Source organism: Lepeophtheirus salmonis, chromosome 5 (genome assembly GCF_016086655.4).
Source record: "Lepeophtheirus salmonis chromosome 5, UVic_Lsal_1.4, whole genome shotgun sequence".
Lineage (NCBI taxonomy): Eukaryota > Metazoa > Arthropoda > Copepoda > Siphonostomatoida > Caligidae > Lepeophtheirus > Lepeophtheirus salmonis.
In genome coordinates, this window is record NC_052135.2 from 41003308 (window position 1) to 41026160 (window position 22853).

Genomic DNA, 22853 nt, shown 5'->3' on the forward strand with positions numbered 1-22853 from the left:
AGACAACATTTATTTTAAAATATAGGTTTGTATGTATCTTTTCTTTATTTAATATGAAACACAAAGTTTCAGCGACACACACTCAATTAGTTACGTAGTCCTAAGATATTAAGCATTCACTCAAAAATGAGCCCTCCACAGGCCGACAAACTTTGCTTTATTAATAAAGATTTAATTCATTGAAATTTTCAATTCAACATGCTCAATATTTAAAAAAAAAATTGTAGATAGATTGTACTCCAAGTCATGGAAATTGTCTTTAAATTTAAATATAAAACACAGTGTACCTCACAGACTCAAAAAATAAGCTGTATTTTGTCGTCAGTTATGTATGTTTCTGTTTCTTTTCTCTTAACCTGTGTTCTTAAAGTTAATTAGTTGAATTCTAGTTAGTTTTATAAAGCTGAGATCAATTCCTAACAATTATAAAATAATAATTCCATAGTCATGAGGAATTGGCCAACTACCAACTATTTTTGTGCATTTTTCCTGTTTCTTTTTTGAGTGAAAGGTTGCGAAATACAATAAAGGTAACGCCGTGTGCACTCTTAATATTTAATATAGGAATAAACTTTTTTTGATACATGTTTTTCTTTGTACTGATTTTTAAATGATGTAATTTACAGTTCGACGCTAATAAATCATAACTAAATGTTATACATTTGATATCTAAACTAATGACTAATTAGTCAAATATTTGTGATGTACATGTGATATTAGTTATTAAATTACTGATGAAATTGACTGCTTATATATTTTGTCATTAAAATGGAATGTAACATAGTCTTTAGTCTGCTGCAGTTTATTTCATAGGTATTGTTCAGTCCAGACATGTTAATACGCAGTTTCTCATAGTAATTTTTTTGCCAGGGGTTGTTTGTTCCTGTGTATGTTCGTGGCATTGAGAATAGATAGAGTAACGAAATTTTAATTGAAGGTAGAGTTGGACGAAACGACTTATCATTGTGAGCCATCTTGAACACGAAAAAAGGACAATTTTTATATTTAAAAGATCTTCATCAGAGTTTACCATTTTCGTAATGCAGTAGGTAAGCATAAACTTGGTCATTATATTAAATTTTTTGGAACATAGAGCTCAGTTATTATGTGACATAGTGATCATTCAGTAACATGAGACTCACGCACTATTAAAACAAGTTTATGGTTCAAAAGTTTCTTTTTTAGTTGCATTATACCACCACGAGCACCTGTATTTACAACAACGTAGTCTTTTCCAATATAGTGGAATGTTTTATCAATTTATTTTAAGTTAAAAATGAAAATATAAAATTATGCTTTGATTTGGCATTTTTTCGTTCTGGAGTGACTTAGTTTGTACGTCAAAGTGATGTGTTTTTGTTCGAAAGATATATTTTTCTATTATCATCAAACAAAATTACATTTTTAAAATCAATTCGTCCATATAAAAATATACACTCAATTGGCTGACATCACACATAAACAAATCATAAGAGTTTGTATTTTTAAGAGTTAAAAAAAAAAAAAGTTGTTGTTGTCCAAAATGATAAATATATATAGTAAGGTTTCTTATTTAACATAAATGAACAATAAAAGTATATTTAATGATAATATATTACATATTTGTTCTCAAAATATTAGAATTGGGGAGTAAAAATAAAGAAATTATTAAATTTAAAACACGGTACAAAAATAGTATATAAATATTTTTGCAGCATGTTTGGGACTAAAATACTCATAACATGATGCAAATTAGAGAAGTCCTGTTATAATAATTTTGAAGTCTTAATTCAACTTATAAAAAATATAAGTCTCAGCATGAAAATTTCTTTTTTTTCGACATTTTAAAGATTTTCAAATCAAAACGATTCCATGAAAGACCTTTTTTTATGCAAAATAAAAAGTATCGTTTTATATTAAATTTCCAACTTTTGCCATTGCGGTACACTCTTTGAATATATAATTTATAAATTCAATCATAAATTACCCCACCTGCAATAGATGAACTTTTACACATCAGTCTTGATCGGTCCCACAATAATGAAATTTGATAAAAAAATAAAATAAAATTTACAGTATTTGGAATGAGAATAATGCAATAATTAAATATTTTTATGAATGTTCGACATATTAGTGGTCTAATTTTTCATTATTTTGATAAAAAATACTGAAATATAAGTATTCAGTGGCACATTATAAAGTTCAAATGGCCAGAGTGATATTACTCATAACACCACGTAATTTTAATAGATCAAAATGAAATGATGGTATCAATTAATAGTTGTAATTAGAATGACCAAGGTTGTAATTAATTAATGCATTTTAAAACGAAGAAATTGTAACTTGTACAATTTGCATGTACAGGTTGTAACTCGTACTGACATTGCAACTTGTACTCGACATGTATAATGTCAAAAAAGAAATTTGTCATTTCTCCTTTTCTTAATTTCTATTTAGGAATGTTTATAGGTCAATTCACTAGATATACCTTCTTATTAAAGTAAAAAAAAAAAATCCCCTTCAAAGCTCTGAAACAACTCTCCCGTTATTATAGGGGTTCCTGTAGTTAGCAAAAATTTAGTTATTTAATTGTAATTTGGTACTTGTGAAAAGGTAGTATAGGAGCCTTTTATAGCCTATTTATCTTTATATCTATTTCAATCTATTGTATTGATTCGATTATAAAACAATACTAAAAAAGTCTTCCATCTTATTCTTCCACATACGTTATTGTTTATTTGTTATTGTCGTCAAAAGATGAGATTTTCTTGTTTGATTGCTTTTAAAGATCCTGATTTGTGAATACAGCTCCCATGGTGATTCATACATTTTAATTTATATAATCTTACTTCCTAAATCAACCTATACTAAAGAGATACTCATTCAAATAAAACCCCAAGCGTCTTATATGTAAGTCAATCTTAAGTCCAACAAATGTAGGTTTGCCCGCCGTTCCCTGTGCCATTAAAAAATTAAAATTAATTATAAATTATTATGCTTCAAACAAAAGAAAAAATAAAGACCGTAAAATTTTAAGAATTATTTTCATTATTGTCAAATATCCTTTTTCTTATTCTTGTTTTCAGAAAAATGCTATTTTAAGGCCGTCATTGCCTTGAAGTACAAAAAAAAATTGTTCAACATAACTTTGTATTGAGCCATAAAAACCTACATGAAAAATTTCACCAAAATCCATTCATTGGTTTCATCGTGATTCCTGGACACACTCACATACTACTTTTATATATAGAAAAACAATTTCGATTCTTTGTTACTTTAGCGTTTTCAAAGTTATCCGGCTCAATATTGTTTCCTTTTATAAACAACTTATTATTTGTTTAGAGGTTTCTTTTCCTCTCAGAATATTTGGTCAATTCTTCAATTAAATACCTTATTGATTATGAGATTTAAGTACCTCCATCATTAATATTGTCTCTCTTTCAAATTAATTTATACTTGTGTGTAATTGGGGGCTTTGTACATTATAATAAATAGGAGTTGAAAGTTGTCGTTACGTATTTCTTTAATTTATTTTAATTTTATTGTGGTTAAAAATATTATTTTTTATATATATAGTGCTATGGTTATGAGCTCTTTGTTTACAGTAACTACACTTTGTTTAAATTCTAACCAAAGAACTGTACTTCAAATATTCTAAATATACCGGGTGTAAACTAAAAAATATACCCTCATTCCCTTTCAAAGCTCTTATATCTTCAGTCACTGATTTTATAAATTCACGTGCTAAATTGTATCTATGAAATAAGAATGGCATCAGAGTGGAACACAAGGAACTCAGTGTCAGCCCGACTGAGCTTTCAAAACTAATCGGAGTGGTCAGGAAGACTGATCCTTGATGGTAATTTAATCTTCCAACTGGATAGAGGATTAGAGCTATAGAAACAGTTTAGAAATAGTTTTGTATTAAGTTTTATTTGTATAACATACTCGTATATTATAAGAAATATATATAAAGCATTCCAGACTAACACAAGTCTACAATTAAACAATTTTAAATACCATACTCAAATCTAGTATTTGGCAAGCTGAATACGAATCTGTAATTAGTTTTTTTCGTATCAAATATTATTTTCAATTTGAAATCTTTGAGTATTTTTACCCTTTTTGTAGGCTTGAGAAAACTTTTGAGCATGACAAAAATCAATCATCTACAAAAAAGTTAGTTGATTTAGGTAAGTCTTATGATAATTTTGAATATGATCATTCAATACTGAAAAAATACAATTTAAATGTTTAAAAACAACTATATTTTAAGGGTCTTGTTTGAAAAGGAATCACACCTCGGTTTTTAAATTGTTATTGCACCAAATAAACTTTTTTTTAAGCATAAATAGTTAGCGTTTAATTTAATAAAAGGTCTAATTTAGCCACATTAGCAATTTCATTTCACTCGAATTGAGGGAAGAATCAATCAGAGGTTGATAAAATAATATTCAAAAGCTACATTATTTTGATTTCTTTCTCTTCTTTTTTTTTTTTTTTTTTTTTTTTTTTTTTGCATTAAAAAAATAAGTTATCCAAGAAATTTAAAAAAAAATCAATACTTAATCTCAATAAATTCTTATGTGTATTTTTGCAATATGTGTACAATGTATATTAAAAAATGTTATGCAACTAGTTTTCAAGTACAAACAAATATTTATTTCACTTATAAGTAACTTATGAGCAAATGTTATTTATGGGTGTCGATGATTCATCTTGCAAACTTAATAAAGTTACGAGTATTTGCATAAACATTACTTCAAAATCATACGTAAAAATTTACAATGTATTTGTTTGTCAGCTGTTTATTTGTTCGCTTCTTTTCAGTGGTACTCTGAATGTTGATTGGTTGAACTACAATTTACTGTTGTTTAGGTGACCAGCAATTGATAATTGAATCATTTTAATTCCATAGTTGGGAAGAATTAAATAATTAACTACCAATATATTTATGACGGTTTTATTTTCGTAGTAAAGTTTTCGATATACAACCAAGATAACGACGTGACATATGCATGAATATTGTATAGTCGGCACTGCGATACTTCACCAACACAAAAATATACATTGTATTTTGTTGTCAGCCGTTTATGTTTCTGCTTCTTATTCCCTTCTGAGGGTTGTTTGGTCGAATTAGAATTAGCTATTATTAAGCAGTGAAAACTTATCAAAAAATTTTGAATAAAAATTCCAATGTTGTGAAGTATTGGCTATCAATCAATAATTTTGGGCCTTTCTTTCTGTTTCTTTTCGTATGATAGTTTGTGTTATGCAATAAAGGTAACTACTTGTCGAGTCTTGTAGAAAAGGAAGCCTCTTTATAGGTACTCTGATGAGAACTTTGAAAATTAGGCCAAATCTTAATCCACTTTTCTAAAAATGGCCAAATGAACATTCCACTATATAGCTGATAAAGTATGTTGTTAGTTTAAGATGCTGTCGCTGTTTATTATGTATTTATAAATTTTTTTAACATTAAAATGTTATACGAGGGTCGTTTGAAAAGTCCGTGCTAAGTCCGGGAGATGGCATTACTGGCGCGTATCGAGGTTATGTTTAGTTTGTAGCATCTCTTAGTGGAACACACACCAATTTTCAGCCAGATCGATATATTTCTTTCTGTTTGGATTTCGTTTGAATCAACTGGAAAGATTATGGCGACTGTCTTTTGGATAGGGTAGGAATAATCTGGAAAAGGGTAAAAATATTCAAGGTGCATATTATTCATTTTTATTGGACCGTCGGAAAACTGAGTTGCAAGGAAAACGCCCACAAAAAAGTCATTTTCTATCAAGACAATACAGAAACTTACACCTCAGAAGTTGTGGGCTCAAAATTAATGTTAAAAGTGTTCCAACTCGAGATGCCCACTACACTAGCAATCTCATGCATCTTCATTCTTCTGTCATTCATCACCATATCATGTATAAATGATTTCTGGAGTATTAACCTCAACAGGGTGTCCAAAACGTTCAGCGTCACTTGTGCCCATATGGGCACTCCGAAAATTTTGAAACCACTTGTAAACTGCTCTAATCAAAGGCTCAGAGTCCCCATAATGTTTATCAAGATTCTTTTTCGTCCATTTTTTGAAAATCCTCCCACTTCCTCGATTCAGACGAATTCCAAACAGAAAGAAATATACCGATCTGGATGGAAGTTGGTGTGTGTTCTTCCAAGTAATGCTACGAACTGAACATAACCTCAATACGTGCCAGTAGTGCCATCCATAATAATAATATAGTAATTACAAGATTTATTAGGAGGAAAAAGAAAATGTATTCGTATTTTCTTTTTACTTATAATTTTTTTACGAAATATAATACATAAAGCCAATAGATTTTTATACCATTAACATGCTTTGAAGTGAATTTCGACATTAAATACATAAAAGCAACTTTATATATATGATTCTTTTTTTCTGCCTATATGATACAATTACTATCTTATCTAGTTTATGTACATTCTGTAAGAAAGAATTTAGAATCATTTAATTGCATTTTAGTAATTGTTTTCTTTAATAATGAGATTAACGACAACTCGACATGTTTAATTGATTAGATGAAGTTGCACCAGTTAGGTATAACTAAAGGGACTATAAGGGAAAGATGCGTCGTGTATATCAATCAATTTTGTCTTATCTCTAATTCTGATTCATCTAAAATGTTGTATGGGAACTATCTTCATCTCTTGCACAGTTAAGTGTACTACAATACCTTTACGTGTTAGATTTGTTTTCTAATTAGATTATAATGAGTTATTTCTATATAAAATAATGAAATTTAATTTGAATTTATCTTGTGTTATTTTTCTCCTGTCATATTATTTAAATAATGTTGCTATCAAGAAAGTAATTTATCATGAGTAGGTACATAGTATGTTTTATTCATGAAAGGGACTATGTATTGTATATATATACATAATATTATGCCTACTGAATAACAACATGAATTAATAATTTATTTAGTTCAAAAATGAGCGAAATTAACATTTCAAATTCATAACTTAATTGCCTTCATCTACGTAATATAATAGATCTATGTATTATACTAATAATAACTAGATAAATAAGTAGTGCATTTTAAGTTTTAATTATTTATCTACCATCCTACCTACGGGAATAATATGTTTCTTTCTCACACCATTTGTTTTATTATAACCATTTTACGTTTTCTTCCTTGTTGTAATTCATTTTATGGGTGTTCAAAAAATGCCCAAATTATTTTAATATTTAAGTTTTAACAATTATTATTAAATTGGTTTGTTTTTTTATCAATTGGACTAATTTAAATGATAAAAACATACTTCTGGAAAAAAGTACACTTGTAGGTCATGATATTACCCCCGAGTTCAACTTTCAATAAAGTTTTTTTAATACTTTGTTTTGTTTTTTTAATTTTTCAAATGATATCTCATTTTTCCGAATAAAATTTCATATTTTCTGACTCCTAATATGTTATGATTATGATTATTTTTTGAAAAGTAATTATTATTTTGTCATTTTAAGAAAAGGCTTTATTAATAAAAACTTTATTTATTATTTTAAAGAATATATTTAATTTTTTCAAAAGGACTTCTTTATATTTTTTCCAACTTTTTTGTTGTCATTGCATGGATAATCCAAATTTTCCTACTCTAATAATCCATTAGGGTGTCACCCCGCCCTCTATGGTACTGGCCCGTCTCCTAGGTACTCCATACATCCAAAACACCTAAATATATGTACATTTTCATTAGCTGCCGATTTGTTCACCGTGTCGCTCCTTTCATAAGTGTTATGAAGGTTGATTATGTTTTCTTAAGCTGTGAACAGTTCTATACTATTAAATAAACAGTCCTACAATTGAAAAAAGTGACAGAATATATTGTAAATATATATTCATTGTACATGGCGAAGACTCAAAAATTAGAAAATTTTAAAAGCCGTTTTCACTTCTACATATTTTTATTTTGTGCCATTTTTATTCATCAATTTTCAACACTTTTTGTTCAATATATCCCACCCCATTGTGAATGATAGCTTTAATACGGGGATGAACAGAAGCATAGCTGGCCTTGATGAAGACCGAGGACAAGTTCTTCCACTCCTCCGTGATCGGGGCCTTGAGTGCATCGACATTCAGGGAGAAGTCTTGTTCGTCTTACCCTCCAAGACGCACCAAAAAGCGAAGTCCAGGGGTTTTACGTCGAGTGAGGACGAAGGCCAGAAGTCTGCCGGCCAGAAACAGCTATGTTCTCCCTGCAGAAATGCTGGACCTTCTTTGACGTGTGTGCCGGGGCGCAATCTTGGGTAAAAATATAGTTGTTCCTGAGGAACGTGATATTCAACCATGGTATGACATGGTACCTGAGAACCTTGCAGTAGACGTCCGTGTTGACTTTCTCGTTGTCATGAAGGTTCCCTTGACCTGAGCTCTTGATTCAGCCAAGAAGCGATCAATTCTCCTGTTTAGAGGAGCGTCCACTGTGAAAATCTACCTGTCGGAGATCGACTTGTGCGCGGAGGAGATCAGACACCTTCTGCCGTTTTACTTGTTGCTCGGACTTTTTTATTACACAAAAACAAAACAAACATGAAATTGTAACTTTTTGTCAGTTCTTTCAAACGGCGCCTAGTACAAAGTTGTCAGACTTTTAGAACTGAAGCTAGACAACCTCAAAGATGATTATAATATTTGAGTCCTCACCCTGTAGCTACCGGTTGTAGAAAAAATAATGAGACCTTTTAAAACACAGTTTTGAATAGATGTTATTGATCAAATCTTAAAATTCCGATTATTTTTGCATAGCTTACATTCTAAGCCTTTGATTGATGCACTTGTTGTAAACAAAAATTATGTATATGTAACGATCAAGACAAGAAGAGCCATCATAGATAATTTAATCTGCGCCGAGAGGAACACCTCGGACATCATGAAGGCCTTAAGCAAGGCCTCTGTCTAGAGGGTCTGATGGGGACAACCTTAAAGACAACCCCAAGAATGCAAGACTCACCAAAGTGAAGCCTGATGACGTCATTGATGCCTTTTCAAACCCATGATGAAAATTTTAGATTACGTCCAAAAGAGGAAGGTACATCGGTCTTATGTGGCCAAGGCCATCTTGAAGGCTGGAGGAAGGTTGCTTAGAATCATTTAGAGGCTACCCCTGTTCCAATGTCCAAAAGAACTCCGTCTTCAGCAATGTCAACAACCCTTGAATGATCTGAAGCACAACAGCAGCCGGGTAAAAGACTATTACAGTTGACCCCGTCAAGAGAGCGGTTGGTATGCTTTTCAAGGCTGACAAAAGCATCAGGACTGTCACCTAGACCAAACTTCCGGCCTCTGTGATGATTGGGGCTGGGACATCAATTGGAGAAAAAATGTCTCCAATTTCGTTTCTTGTTGGATACCAATTACCCGTGAGCGACTACTTGATGGTGTAGAAGGAAAATGTGGTCCCATGTCACCAAGACCTTGAAGAAGTCCAACAAGGCCACGTACGTATTTCAGCAGGACGGGGCTCCAATCCATACAGCTAATATTGTACAAGAGTGGTAGTGTAGCAACATGAAATTCTGAGCAAAGAACCCAGATCTGTATACAATGGATTACTCCATTTGGTGGCAAATTGAGTTGAAGGACTGCAAAGTCCGCAACCAAATATTGATGCCCTGAAGACCTCGGTTAACCAGCAGTCAAGGATCATGAAAGAGGACTAGGTTGATAATGTGTGCAAGGGGTCCCCGAGGCGGTTGGAGGCTATCATTGAAGCTGATGGGGGCCAGATTCATAATTAATGTGCATTATAAAATAAAATTTTCCATGTAGAACATTATCTTGGTCAATTATTAGTATTTTAATGACTACTTAGAGGCAGGTCTCAGTACTTTTTCTACAGCCGGTATTATTAAATCTTTGATATTGCAAAGCCTTAATATCTTAAAACAATAATATAGCACTTCTTACATATTTTTTCTAGTCCCATGATACCGGCATTGGGAAAAATATATAATCAAAGATAAAAAAATACACGTTACACGTTATAAGACTGTTAACAAAATATTGATGCACTCATATCAATAAAAATTGATTCCTGCAATAAAAATGCACATCATCGATTTTTTTTTTCATGCAGGGTAATTCCATTTGAAACTATGATAAGTTTTTACATTTATTGACTTAAAAGCAGATGAGATAACCTGTTTCTACTTCTTGAAGTAGCTCTTCAGGCTAGCCCCATCAAAAACGCCCATGCAGACAACTGTCTTTGACACTGAGGCTAGATTACCGATGTTAGCCAATGAAATGAAATGTACCTTCTTGAATGCTTGGTCTTAATATTCTCCCATTTTGCCTCTTTCCTTTTATTTATGTTTAGTTCCATTTTTACTCTTAAAATCCCTCTGACCTATGAAAGATCCTTGATATACGTAGAATTGATATGAAACATTTTTTTTTTGCTTTAGTAATTGCAGCAATATACTCTTTGAAATATCAATCAATTATTTAGGAAATGCTCATGAGGGGGTATTGTCAATTTTCGTTTTAGACGATCCATTATATCACATACTACTAGCAAAACTCTAAAGTTCGTGACACAATTTAACTGAGTGTTTTAAATTAATTCTGGCAAATGAAGAATAATACTTAATCAAAAATGTTATATGACTGTAGACAAATAATAAATGGCATTTGTTGATTATTTTGAGTACTTTATAACAGGTTAGGTGTCTCCAATTTGAAACATTGTGGCTATAGATCATCAATTTATATTGATATATAGTAAAAATGTGGAAAAATGGCCATGTATGCTGTGAAAGCGTGACATTGGTTGGAAATGCATGAGTCTTACACCAAGTGCGTGATATCATCGGTAGTTAGATTTATCTGTTTTGATTTACATTTATTGAATTTTTTTTACATAGTTTCATGATATTTCATACGAAATTAGAAAAAGAGAATTCCAATAAATACCATGATTATTCAAGACATTTACATTATAAAGGAACGAAATATTAAAATCTGACATTACATTTTAAAACTTAATTTAAACGTAGGAAGTTATTCAATTTGTACATATAGAATATGATAGGGTTGTTAGCAGACTCTACTTAATCATATATTGAATATGTAATTAATCTTTACAACGAAGGAATATAATATTCGTTCGTTGTAAAGATTGATAATTATTTCACGTTCAAGTTAAAAAGGAACTTGTTTCATTTTAGTGTAGAAATGATAATTGAAACTAGTGTCGAGACTCGGTTCAAAATCAATTTTTTTACGGTTTGGTCTTAAATTATTTATTCTATACATACATTTCGGTCCTCACCAAAATTTATATCGAAAAATACTCCTTTTTTGCCTTCAATATATTTTCTGAAAGAAAAAAATTACGTGGGACTGGATCACTACCAATTTTTTTTTTTTTTTTTTTTTTTTTTTTTTTGTAGACTTAACTTTAATACGATACTGGTTCTAACCCAAGTTGGACCGCATTAGTTAAAATTATAATTATATCAGACTGGCCTAGGAATTCCGAAACGAATCCCAGCACTAGTGTCTATGTTATATAAAGTTCAATTATTGAGTCTTATCTCGAGTGTACTCGTATTTACATATTATAAACTTATGTTCATATATTTTTATTTATTTATAGTTTCCTTCCTCTCAAGTTGACGTCAACTCCTCGTTATAACTAACTCGTTTTGATGACATTTATTCATCATGCTAGGAAATAATAGCTTGTTTTGTTTCCTTTGGTCTTTGATTATGCTATGGACAAATGTCAACGGTGGAGCCATTGTACCCTCAGAAAGGTGTATTTATAATTCAACTTCTCCGAGTCAGAGAGGTAACACATTTATGATAGTGGGCCATGCTGGTGGGGATCCCATAAATCATTGTGAAAATACTGTGGAAGCAACAAGATCAGCTATTGCTTCGGGAGCGAACGCAATTGAAATCGATCTTAGCATTTCCAAGGATGGAGTTATTTTTCTTTGGCACGATCCTAATCCTTGGGATTTTTATAGTATAATTAGAAGGTAAGTATCGATTTACGAAAGATTCTAGCTTCAATTAATTATTATTTGTATATAAGCATATTTTTTAAACTACGAATGTTTATTTATTCGAGTTTAAACATTCTTCAACTGTTTCGGGATAAATGGGAAAAACTTGTTTTTTTATCTATTAAAAGAAGTATAAAATCATACTTTTTTACTTCATACTAAGTAAAACAATGATAAGTTAGATTTTGAAAGAAGTAAAAAGTTAAGTATAATTAAGTTTCCCAAGAAAAGTTTCAATTTCAAACAGACCCGTACATACTTTTCCCGTTCAGGACCTCATAAATTAATTTATTTCTGGTTTGTAAAAAAAAACGGGCAACTGATATGTTTTATCTAAATTTTAGTTGACTACGAAGAAACTTAGTTCCTTCGAGATGTCCATTTTGAAGTAACACAGATGAAAAACAATTGTTTTCCCAGAATTAACTTTTTGAATTTACAGAGATTGCGTAATAGATTGCGGGTTTAGCTTCGATTCCCGGTATGTCTTTGAAGAACATTTAAAATGAGTTAATAAATGAACACCGTTCAAATATTTATTTAATGGCTCAATTTTTTCCCGTTCAGTTGTTTAAAAATTAACAAAAATCATGAACGACGCTCATTTTCGCTTAATATCTTAGCCTTGTTTCTCGATTTACTTAAGGCATTATTGTCTAGGTCTATATTACATATTTCCATCAATGCCAAGTTTGGTTAAACAAATTAATTAATTATTAAAACTCTTTATAAAACTTATTTAAACTCATTTATTTTTTTCAGTAAGGTCAATTTATTGATACAAGGGCCTTTCAAGAGCTATCAATAATATGAATTGATTTATACATGAAAAATAATTTTTGAAAATTTGATATTTTGATCATACCTATAAATATATTTCTTATTAGTTATAACTAGGAAGGTGCCTAATGAAGTATTTTTTTACCATTTATTAAATAAAACAAAAACCGCTTGTTTTTCTCCGCCATTTTTGCTTTAATGTGGATGTTATTTTGATTATGTTTGCTCAAATTAAAGATTTATTTATATAATAAATAATAGGATATATAATAATAACAGGTTATTTTTTGTTTAGCAACCATTGGCTAATTAGTTGAAAATATAAGAAAAAAAATCATATTTACTCTTCTGTTTGTTTCTTACTAATTGAATTACAGACTTGTTGGCATTGTAATTGAATAGCTTCAAAAGTAATAATGATGTCTTAATAAAGCATTTTTTTTATTTATGTACTTGTATGTAGGTACTAAAGACGAATATCGATATTGTATGAAATATCAGAACTGGTGATATGCGATGATCAAAACTCGTCAAATGATACTCGAGTTTTATTAAGTAAACAAAAAAAAAAAGACACCAAAAACTCGGCTCGTATACTTGAAAGGCGAATATTTACTCGGAACTCGTTAAAAACTCGTAGCTTGTCCAAACTTAGGATTATCTCCTTTTTCTTTTTCGAGCACATTATTATCATACCATATAAATCTTCTTAGACTGACTTACATTCTCTGTAAATTTAGAATTTATGTTTTTCCACAGGAAACACTATGTTGATATGAACGTTTTCAAACTCCTTCTTTATTTCTTTTATTCGGTTTCAAAAAGTTTTGTGTCGATGCGATGAAGAAATCTGCTTAATCTGATCTCGTTAATTATTTCCATGTATTCCATAAGAATCTTTTATTATTACTTATTAAAGAATGATTTTTAAAATCGATTTCTCCTCTTTAAGAATGAATATTTAAGAAATATATGTTAGCTGTTTAAAAACATTTTTTTTTCTACAATCATTATTTATTAATAGCCATTCATAAAAAAATAATTTTTTCGACAAAAAAAAATCAAAAATCTATAGCTGTTCATGAAAAATTTCAAATATATTTTTTGAAAAAAAATTCAAATATTAAATTTTTTTGATAGAAAAATCAAAAATCTATAGCTGTTTACAGGAAATTTATATTTTTGGAAAAAAAATTCGAAAATCTAGCGCTTGTTTCATATAAAATCATTTGGGAAATTTTTTTGAAAATCCATAGCTATTAAAAGAAATTTAAGTTTTTTAGAAAAAAAATAAAAAATAAATTAAGTTTCATATATTAATTTTTTTTTTAAATATATGAAAATTCAATAAAGTTTCATATATTTAATTTTTTGGAAAAAATATTTTAAAATCCAGACTTGTTCTCAAAAAAAATCAAAAATCCAGAGCTGCTCTCAAAAAATTCATGTTTTGGAAAAAAAATTCGAATATTAAATTTTGTAGAAAAAAGATTCAAAAATCCATAGCTATTCACTTTTTGGAAGAAAAATTAAAAAAATGAATAAAATTTTCATGTAATAGCAAAAGTTCCTTAATTTGGGGGGGGGGGCTACAGCCACTCCAGCCCACCCCCGTGGATACCCCTCACATCCCAGTAAGTAGTATTGCGTCAGTCTTTATTTATTCAATCTAGTCTGAGGACTGGTCATTAAGACTTTCAGCCCTTCGCACTGTCTATACGTGAACTGATTAAAAAAGAAGAAATAAAGCTGAGTGGCATCATCAAGGACCGAACTTTATTTTTAGGACGGGACTGCAGTCTTTAGTCCTAAATAAGGGCTGACACAATGCTACCTATAAGTGCATGTCCTTAGATACATTTTGGTTTATATTTCAGTTGAAAAATTATGGAAATAACGATACAGAAATATTGGTAAACACTTCTTTATAGTAATTTGTTAATACTCTATTGTGATTTCAGACTCAAACATTTATGTTACGCTTTAAAATAATTTTAAAAAACTTGACACGCTTTGAAGGTACAATGAAGCCAAAAAGTATTGAAAATATAGGGTTTCTTTTTTATGTAATTACACTTGATATTTAATTAATCTCAGAATTCTCGGGGCAGACTAGGTTTTCTGACTTGAGTATTCCAAATTCAAAAATAATTGCTGTTTTTATTTGTTTTAATAAAAATGAAATCAATTTTAAATTAATTAAAAACCTATGGAAATAATATTTCCATAAGTGATAAATTGATTCAACCAAATTAAGTACTCATTTTCATACTATGCAGTCAATTTTTAGTTTAAATCAAGTTATAATATTAAGTTTATTTTAATTTCTTGAAGAAAAAAAAATAATGATATACTATTTCACTAGTCATTTTGAAATTTAAAATCTCTATTTGATTAAAAAAACTGTTATAGATACAACTATGGATTTGCTTTGTCAATCAATAACTATTTAATGTTAATCATCCAATTATGGATCAATAAAATTTATAATTATTCTTTTTCCCTCTTATTTTCACATTCAATAAATGCTTATTTATTTTTAATATCAATGTCAGTGCCGATCATAATAATACTATTTTTTGTTAATATCAATAGTAAAATTTTCAATATTTTAGCATTCCTTGTTTTATTGAATCAAGGAAATGAATAATTATTAAATATTTTCTTAATCCTAATAAAATATTTTGTAAATTGAATACAATTGTTTCTTTTAATTTAGTCTTGTGTGTGTAAGTTATTTGCTAATTTAAGGAGTATAATTATTTGAAAATTAGTCATGGATAGTTTATGCTTCGATTACTGGCATTTTATTGCTTCAATAGTTTTTAATTTTAAACCAAATTTAGACAAAATGTATTATTAGTTAATAATGATAGCTGTTTTCAGGATCAGGTATTTATTCATTGAATTAGCCATAATATTGCGGAAGTAATGATACTCTATTGTTATTCCCAGTTGTACTAGTCAATAAAGACTAAGTCTCTTGGAAAATATGCATCTTACCTTCTTCTTCCTCGTTATCTATGTTAAAGATGTGAATTATGCATCGTATCTACTAGCCAATTACTGTACTTTTGCATTGAACACGACTTCTTACTTTTTAAATCGTGAAATTCAAGTAAAGATAAAAATTGAGATCTATAAAATATATTGGCTGTATGAATTAATTAGGATTTGGAACCAAAACCTATCAAATTTTTATAATATACCTTAGCCGTAACTACAGCATGAGAGGCCGTGCCCACAGCCGAAACATTATTTAAATGCAGTTCTATGACAACTGCTTAATTGTGATCACATTCTTTATTGTTGTACATAATAACATAAAGGTAAAATAAATTGACTTTATAAAAAAAATATATTATGAAAATTTCCCATTTTATTTTTAACTAAGGTATTTAAAAAATTGCAAGAATATTATAAGTAATCTTAGGTTAGTTAACACCTAAATAAAAATCCTAGATACGGCTCTGGTTCTTCCTTGGATATGGGTATGGTTACGACGATGAGTTACTAAATATTTTGGGTAATTTTACGCCCAAAAAATGAAGACGGCTTATACTCATAGATGATATGATGAGTAGTGATAAAAACAAGGAGCAAACAGAGAGCTGTAGTAACCCCCCCTCTAAAAAAGGAATTTTTATTAGAAAATTTAATCTTAAATTTTTTTTATTCAAAAAATTCAAATATTTGAAATTTAATTTTTCAAAAAATTTTATAAATTTTTTTTCCATAAAAAATCATTTTTATTGAATATTTTTGAAAAATAATTCTAGAAAATTTAATTGTTTGAGAATGGCTATGGATTTTTCGAAATAATTTAATTTTGAGTCAAGAGCTGTGGATTTTAAATTTTTTTCCAAAAAAAATTTAATTTTTCAGATTAAAAAAAAAAAATCATATACCAAACTGGGGGAGGCTTGGTATATGAATTTTTAACTCCCTCCCCCTCAATAAAAAAAATATATAATCCTATGCACACCCTTGAATGACCATGGGGACAAACTTTGTGTTGCACTCTTTTTTACGAAGTACATAAGTCATAACAAATTCATTAAGTTAAGTCTTAGTTATCTGTGTATATATTATTTCCTGTCTACAAAAATTAAAAACAAAATTTTTCCCATTCTTTCTTTATGTCTGATTGTATCCTATCCAATATCCAAATAAATATAGAAATTTCTTCAATACAGATACGAAGCGGATATTGAATATTTTGTCCAATATATTCTGTTTTCCAATTTCAATTCGATTTATCAACTCACGTCTAATGTAAAATCGAAGTAATTTTTTACAAACCCAATTTCAAATCAACTAATCTCATTTATATTTGATATTGGTTATTAACACTCAGAATAATTAATTATGGAGATAAGATTCTTAAGTAAGCTTTAAAATAAAATGCAAATGTAATATAATTCTAACATAATTTATTTATTAATTATTTTATTTTTTTTTCTAAGTTTTACGGTTTTAAAAAAATGAGTAAAAGTCTTGGAAGGGAGCGCCTTCTTATTTTAGCATTTAAACTGGATGATTTTTTTATAAAAAAAGAGAAGATATCATCTCAATATTGTTGTTAATATTATTATTATAATATTTTACGTTTTTACACGTAGATAAATACCGAAGCAGTTCTGATTTTTTGTTACGTAATTGACAAGACAGTATTTTTATGCATAATAGAGTTCAAAGTACCGATTCCAATATTAGTTTCATCGCAAACGGACACATTTCTGGAAAAAATAACAAATATATTTTATGATGAATCATACTTATTATTATATTAATTATTTGCCATGAATTGCAATTATTAAAAGTTTATTTAACTTTTGAGGATGCTCCAAAGTTGCTGTCTAACCGCTATAGAACAGTTGCAATAAAATTTATAAAAATCCACCAATTAATTACGATCTTACCTCGCTAGTATTTAATGAATTAATTAAATGATAATAATTTAATGAACACTAAATGATTGCAATTCATGCATATTACTTAACATTTTATTTTTTAATATTGGAGTAACATGAATGGAAATCAAAATTACATTGTATTGCTGCATGAATCATCATAAAATATATTCATTATTTTTTTGCCGAAGTGTTTTAAAACCCAAATTAATATAAGGAAAATACTTAATTACCGTTAACCACCATAATACTCTCAACTAAAAATATAATAATTAATGTATTTTGCATGAATAAAATAAAATTATGTGGAAGTGGGATTCAATCGTGTTTTTAGCAATAATCGTGAATTCTTATTATAATGATAGATCTGTTTAGACTAAATGTAGGGGTATTCAAGAAAAATTATCTTTTAGTTGATTGTATTATGATAGTAAAACGGTAAAAAGATGTGTTTCCCTAAAAAATAAGAATAATGATATTAAATTCAGGGCTATTATAAAAAGTCATTAAAAAAATTTCATATCAAGCTGGTCAACTCCAGAGAAAACCCCTAGTCACAGCCCTGGTCCCTGCTAGAGTTTGGAGTGCCCCTCTTTGATGTTAGTTTGGTTACGGAACTGTCTCAAATTCTTATTCTTGAGTGAGTTGATTATGAACACTACAATAAAGAACGTAAATTATAATTTAGAAGTAAAATATTCACGTGTTAGCTTTATTGTATTTCGTAACCTTTTCTCCAGCAAGAAACTGAAAAAATGCCCAAAATTAGTTGGTAATACTCGTAAATTTACATATTTGTGAATTTGATGAATTTGGAATTAAAACATACCATTAAAAGTAGTACTTGTCCGGATTTGACTGTAAATATGTATAACTTTCCAGCTGTACAAATTACCAAGGTGCATCAATTATTGTGTCATTGGGATTAAGCATTTTATATAAAAGTTGTTAATCATTAATAACAAATGTATGTTTAGAGAAACGGCCTACTATGTTCTTTGATTATTTCGTTCGTATCAAGATGATTCTTTGAAAAATGTGTTTTTCGAAATTGATTTTATCATGTACGTTAAGATGACATGTGCGTTTCTTAGTCATCTATGTGTTCATGGGCGAGGGAATTCTTTATTTTTTTTTCACAGATACGTAATCATATTTTTTAGATAATATTTAACAGTAATTGAATGAAAGATTTTGTAATAATAAAGAAAGGCTTATGTGCAATTTGCTACAATCATTTGAAAGTTATTATTGTGAATAAATAAGGCATTATGAGAAGTACCAATTGTAATTTGTACAATTTTCTTATACAAGTTACTTATCATTCAAAAAATGGACAACTCAAATATATATTAGAGTTTGGCGTCGAGGTTATTTTGTTGAATTTACTTAAGATATTACAAATACTATTTTAAATCCCTCATGAAATTTTTGTAATATATAAATATATTACCCCTATTTGTGGTTTAGAGGTATTGGCTCATTTTAACGGTACTAAACTAATAGGTACTAGAAACAATACTTGTAGTTCCACTACATCATAACTGCCCCCCCATCCATCCAACGAAATATTTTGCAAATAGCGTTGTTTTTATGTCTTTTATAAGAAAAATTTTTATTCTACACCCAAAAAAAATCTGCCAAAAAAGGGAAAACACTCAAATATATTTATTTTGGCTTTTTATCTTCTATTGCCTTCCTTTTTAAAGTTTCTAAGTTGTACAATACATATATGTGCTGCAGTAACTTCTTCAAGAAATCACTATAAATAGAGCAAAACAAATGTTGCGTCAATATATTTGAGGATTTTTTATCTGTACAATGTATTTACAATAAATGAAATGGTTCAAATATGATATTCGTATTATTGTCAAAAATTGCAAAAATCATTTACATTTTTGAAATTGTGGAATAAATTATGTCATACAATCTACAACTTTTTTGAAATGTAAAGAAAACAAGTTCTGATATATATACAGTGACCCAGAATGAGAGACCCATTAATTTTAATGAAATTAAATGAAGAGTACTGTATGTAGAGATTTCGTGTTTTCAGAATCTGTGAGTATTCCTTCATGATAGATGCAAAGGCCACGTGAGCGAAATGTTCACGAAAACGTACTAACTGTGAGTCAATGATAAGGCAACTCCGCCCAGTTGTTGGGAACAAGGTGCCCTTGCACATTACATGAGATTTTGGTCCATTGGTGGGCAATATTAAACCTATTAACCATAGTAATATAAGTTAATTTTTTTGATGGTACTCTAATTCTCGAGTACCCTGTATGTTGAATCTGTTTTGGCATATTTTATGTGTTCTATTTTATATTTTGATGAAATTTTTTTACCAATTTGTGTCCCTTCATGCCTCCTTTGTATTATTATCTTATTTGAGTTCGAATTTGAAATGAAAATTGGTTAGAAGTAGTTCTTGTATGTATGTGCCAATCCATCATTTATGTGCCATAATATTTTATTGTCTTTTGATATATTATCAATTATATTATTTATTATTGAAGCATGGAATGAAAGTGTTGTTTATATTTCTAAATTTCACATCACAAGTTCATAATATGTGGTATATCAACACAAAAACAATTTGGAATAAATATCAAGAAGAGGATAAATTCGCAACTTAGGAAATATATATATTTAATAAATTGGTGTAAACAGCCCATGTTTTCATTGGAATATTATTGTTCAGGTCAATTATGAGCTTAATATTCCAATTTATAATATAATTTGAAATATCTAAGAAGCTTGGCCATAGCAAAGAGCAGTGGTTCCCAACTGTGACTTCTCGTAGACCTTGTGCTCCGCGGTACATTGTTATGGTCTCCGAAAAAGAATACATAAATAATAAATAATATTTGGTTGATTATATATTATATTTTTTAGGATCTTATAGGGCTCCGCTTGAGCCTTTATTTGATGTGTCCGACGTTATTTGGCTACAAAACATTTCAACCATTAATCTATTTATTTGTCTTTAATTGTGATAGGGATTTTTTTCTGTGCAATTTACGGAATTTCCAAAGGATTCATCATAATAAATTAAGGATGGAAACTCATTCTCATGGTGGTTTTAGGGTGGCATAATTATTTTGTATATCGCAGAGTAGAATAAAAATCAATGTTTAAAGCTTTTAGTCCAGCTATAGGGTTGAGAGTGCCGAAAGTTAAGGAAACTTTGAAAGAAAGATAGAAATGGAAGATGATTAATTATCACTATCCAACAAAATCACACTTTTTTTTTATGCACAAGAACAGCATATGCTCGACTTAGTACAATTTGATACTTTGATTCCAAATATAGCCTTTTTTTTTCATAGCCTTGTGGCCTTCAGAAAAAGGCAATACATTTTGGTTATTTTGGCTATTTTTAAGGTTCAAAGCTGTTTTAAGCCCTCAGTGTTGAAGATAGGGATAAATTATGTTAATATATTTTAAAGCCGAATGTTAAAAAATTCTAAAACCATTTTTAAAATGTTTGCATCATACTTTTAACTCAAATTATGTTTGTTTAAAGGGGAAAATAGGTGCTTTTTATTCAGAGGTACATAGGTTCAAGACGAATAGATCCAAAATGTTTTAAAATATTGTATTCGACAGCTGATAGTATGAATTTTATTTTATTTTAAAAAGCCTCTCCAAAAACACTGTATATCGTCGTCAATTTAAGATAAGGTCACGACAATATTAAACTCATTTTTGAATTGGTCTCATAATAAAAATCCATAAGTATTTGTATGCCCCAGCTAGAAGAAGATATAAATTAAATAATAAATTATTTCAAGCTTCATGGACACAAGAGGACTTGTTGCATAACCGTAGTGAGTGAAGAATTCCAAAAAAATGGAAATTCAAGGGGGTACTCGGAACAAATCCTTTCCTTTTTCTCTATCTTTGTTTCTATCTCTTTTATTCTTCTCTGTATTTGTTTCTATCTCTTCTAGCTGGGGCATACAAATACTTAACAACTTTTATTATGGGATCAATTCAAAAATGAGTTTTTCCCTTGAAATATTGTCGTGGACTTATCTTAAATTGACGACGATATAGAGTGTTTTTGGAGAGGTTCTTTTTTTTTTTAATTAAAATTCATACTATCAGCTATCGAATACAACATTTTTAAACTTTTTCAATCAATTCGTCTTGAAGCTATGAGTCTCTGAATAAAAAGCACCTATTTTCCACTTTAAACAAAGATAACTTGAGTTAAAAGTATGATACATACATTTTAAAAATGGTTTTAGAATTTTTTAACATTCGTCTTTAAAATATATTGACATAATTTATCCCTATCTTCAACACCGAGGGCTTAAAACAGTTTTGAACCTTAAAAATAGCCCAAAATAATAAAAAATGTATGTCCTTTTTCTGAAGGCTATGAGAGAAATAATAAGGCCATATTTGGAATCAAGAAACCAAGTTCTATTAAATAGAACATATACTGCTTATGTACCATTTTTGCTGTTGGACAGTAATTTATTTGAAGAACCACTGCCATGATAAGAATTTTTTTAGGGGGAGGGGCATTAAAATGTGACTATTTTTCACAGAAGGTTATACAGTGTTTTAAAGGGGTATTTTTAACATGGTGCTTAATTTTATATAAGACATTCTTGACCATTATATTAAAAATTTTGACAACATCGTATCATTTTTAGACACCTATATAGTTCCTTTTACACAAATTATATCAAATTAGACATTTTCGAGAAAAATCATCCTTACTTGGTGACATTACGCGTTGTATTTATTTTAATCCATATATTTTTAATCATTCCATGTGTTAAATATTATTACTCTAACAAAATAAACCTTTTAACGACTTTAGATTAACGGTTGTTTTAAGAAGTTCATACTTATGGATGGAATTATTTCAGGAATGCATAATAAAACATTGTAATGATTTTGTTGATTTTATTTGCCAATTGCTTTGTCATTTTTGCAATATTAATTGAAAATCTAGAGTGCCTAAAAAACACATAGATATTCCTTTATAAATGGCTACTTGAGCTTGAAATCCATTCATTGATATGTTGGCAATAACCTTTTTTATTGTTGTTCGGTTTTCTGGTACTTTAATGGTAGCGGGGTACTGACGTATTTAAAAC

General features: G+C 29.2%; 1 protein-coding gene and 1 long non-coding RNA gene across 6 annotated transcripts in view; one reads left to right on the forward strand and one right to left on the reverse strand.

The window, feature by feature from the left end:
• The window catches only part of LOC121118061 (uncharacterized), a 29280-nt gene that overhangs the window by 4895 nt on the left and 1532 nt on the right, over nt 1-22853 (forward strand). For 2 of the 5 annotated variants that reach the window (XM_040712607.2, XM_040712606.2), the window contains one exon: nt 11626-12013. In XM_040712607.2, the coding sequence (XP_040568541.1) occupies nt 11694-12013 (320 nt within the window). In that variant the 5' untranslated portion in view covers nt 11626-11693. Of the gene's footprint in view, nt 1-810; nt 1050-11168; nt 11253-11625; nt 12014-13283; nt 13418-22853 lie in introns of those variants that run through there. The other 3 variants (XR_011780238.1, XM_071888673.1, XM_071888672.1) reach the window with 3 other exon arrangements.
• LOC121118062 (uncharacterized) lies at nt 4619-8087 on the reverse strand. The gene is made up of 2 exons (XR_005864322.2): nt 5795-8087; nt 4619-5670 (listed from the first exon to the last, which is right to left on the reverse strand). It is a non-coding gene; the product is annotated as an uncharacterized lncRNA (long non-coding RNA).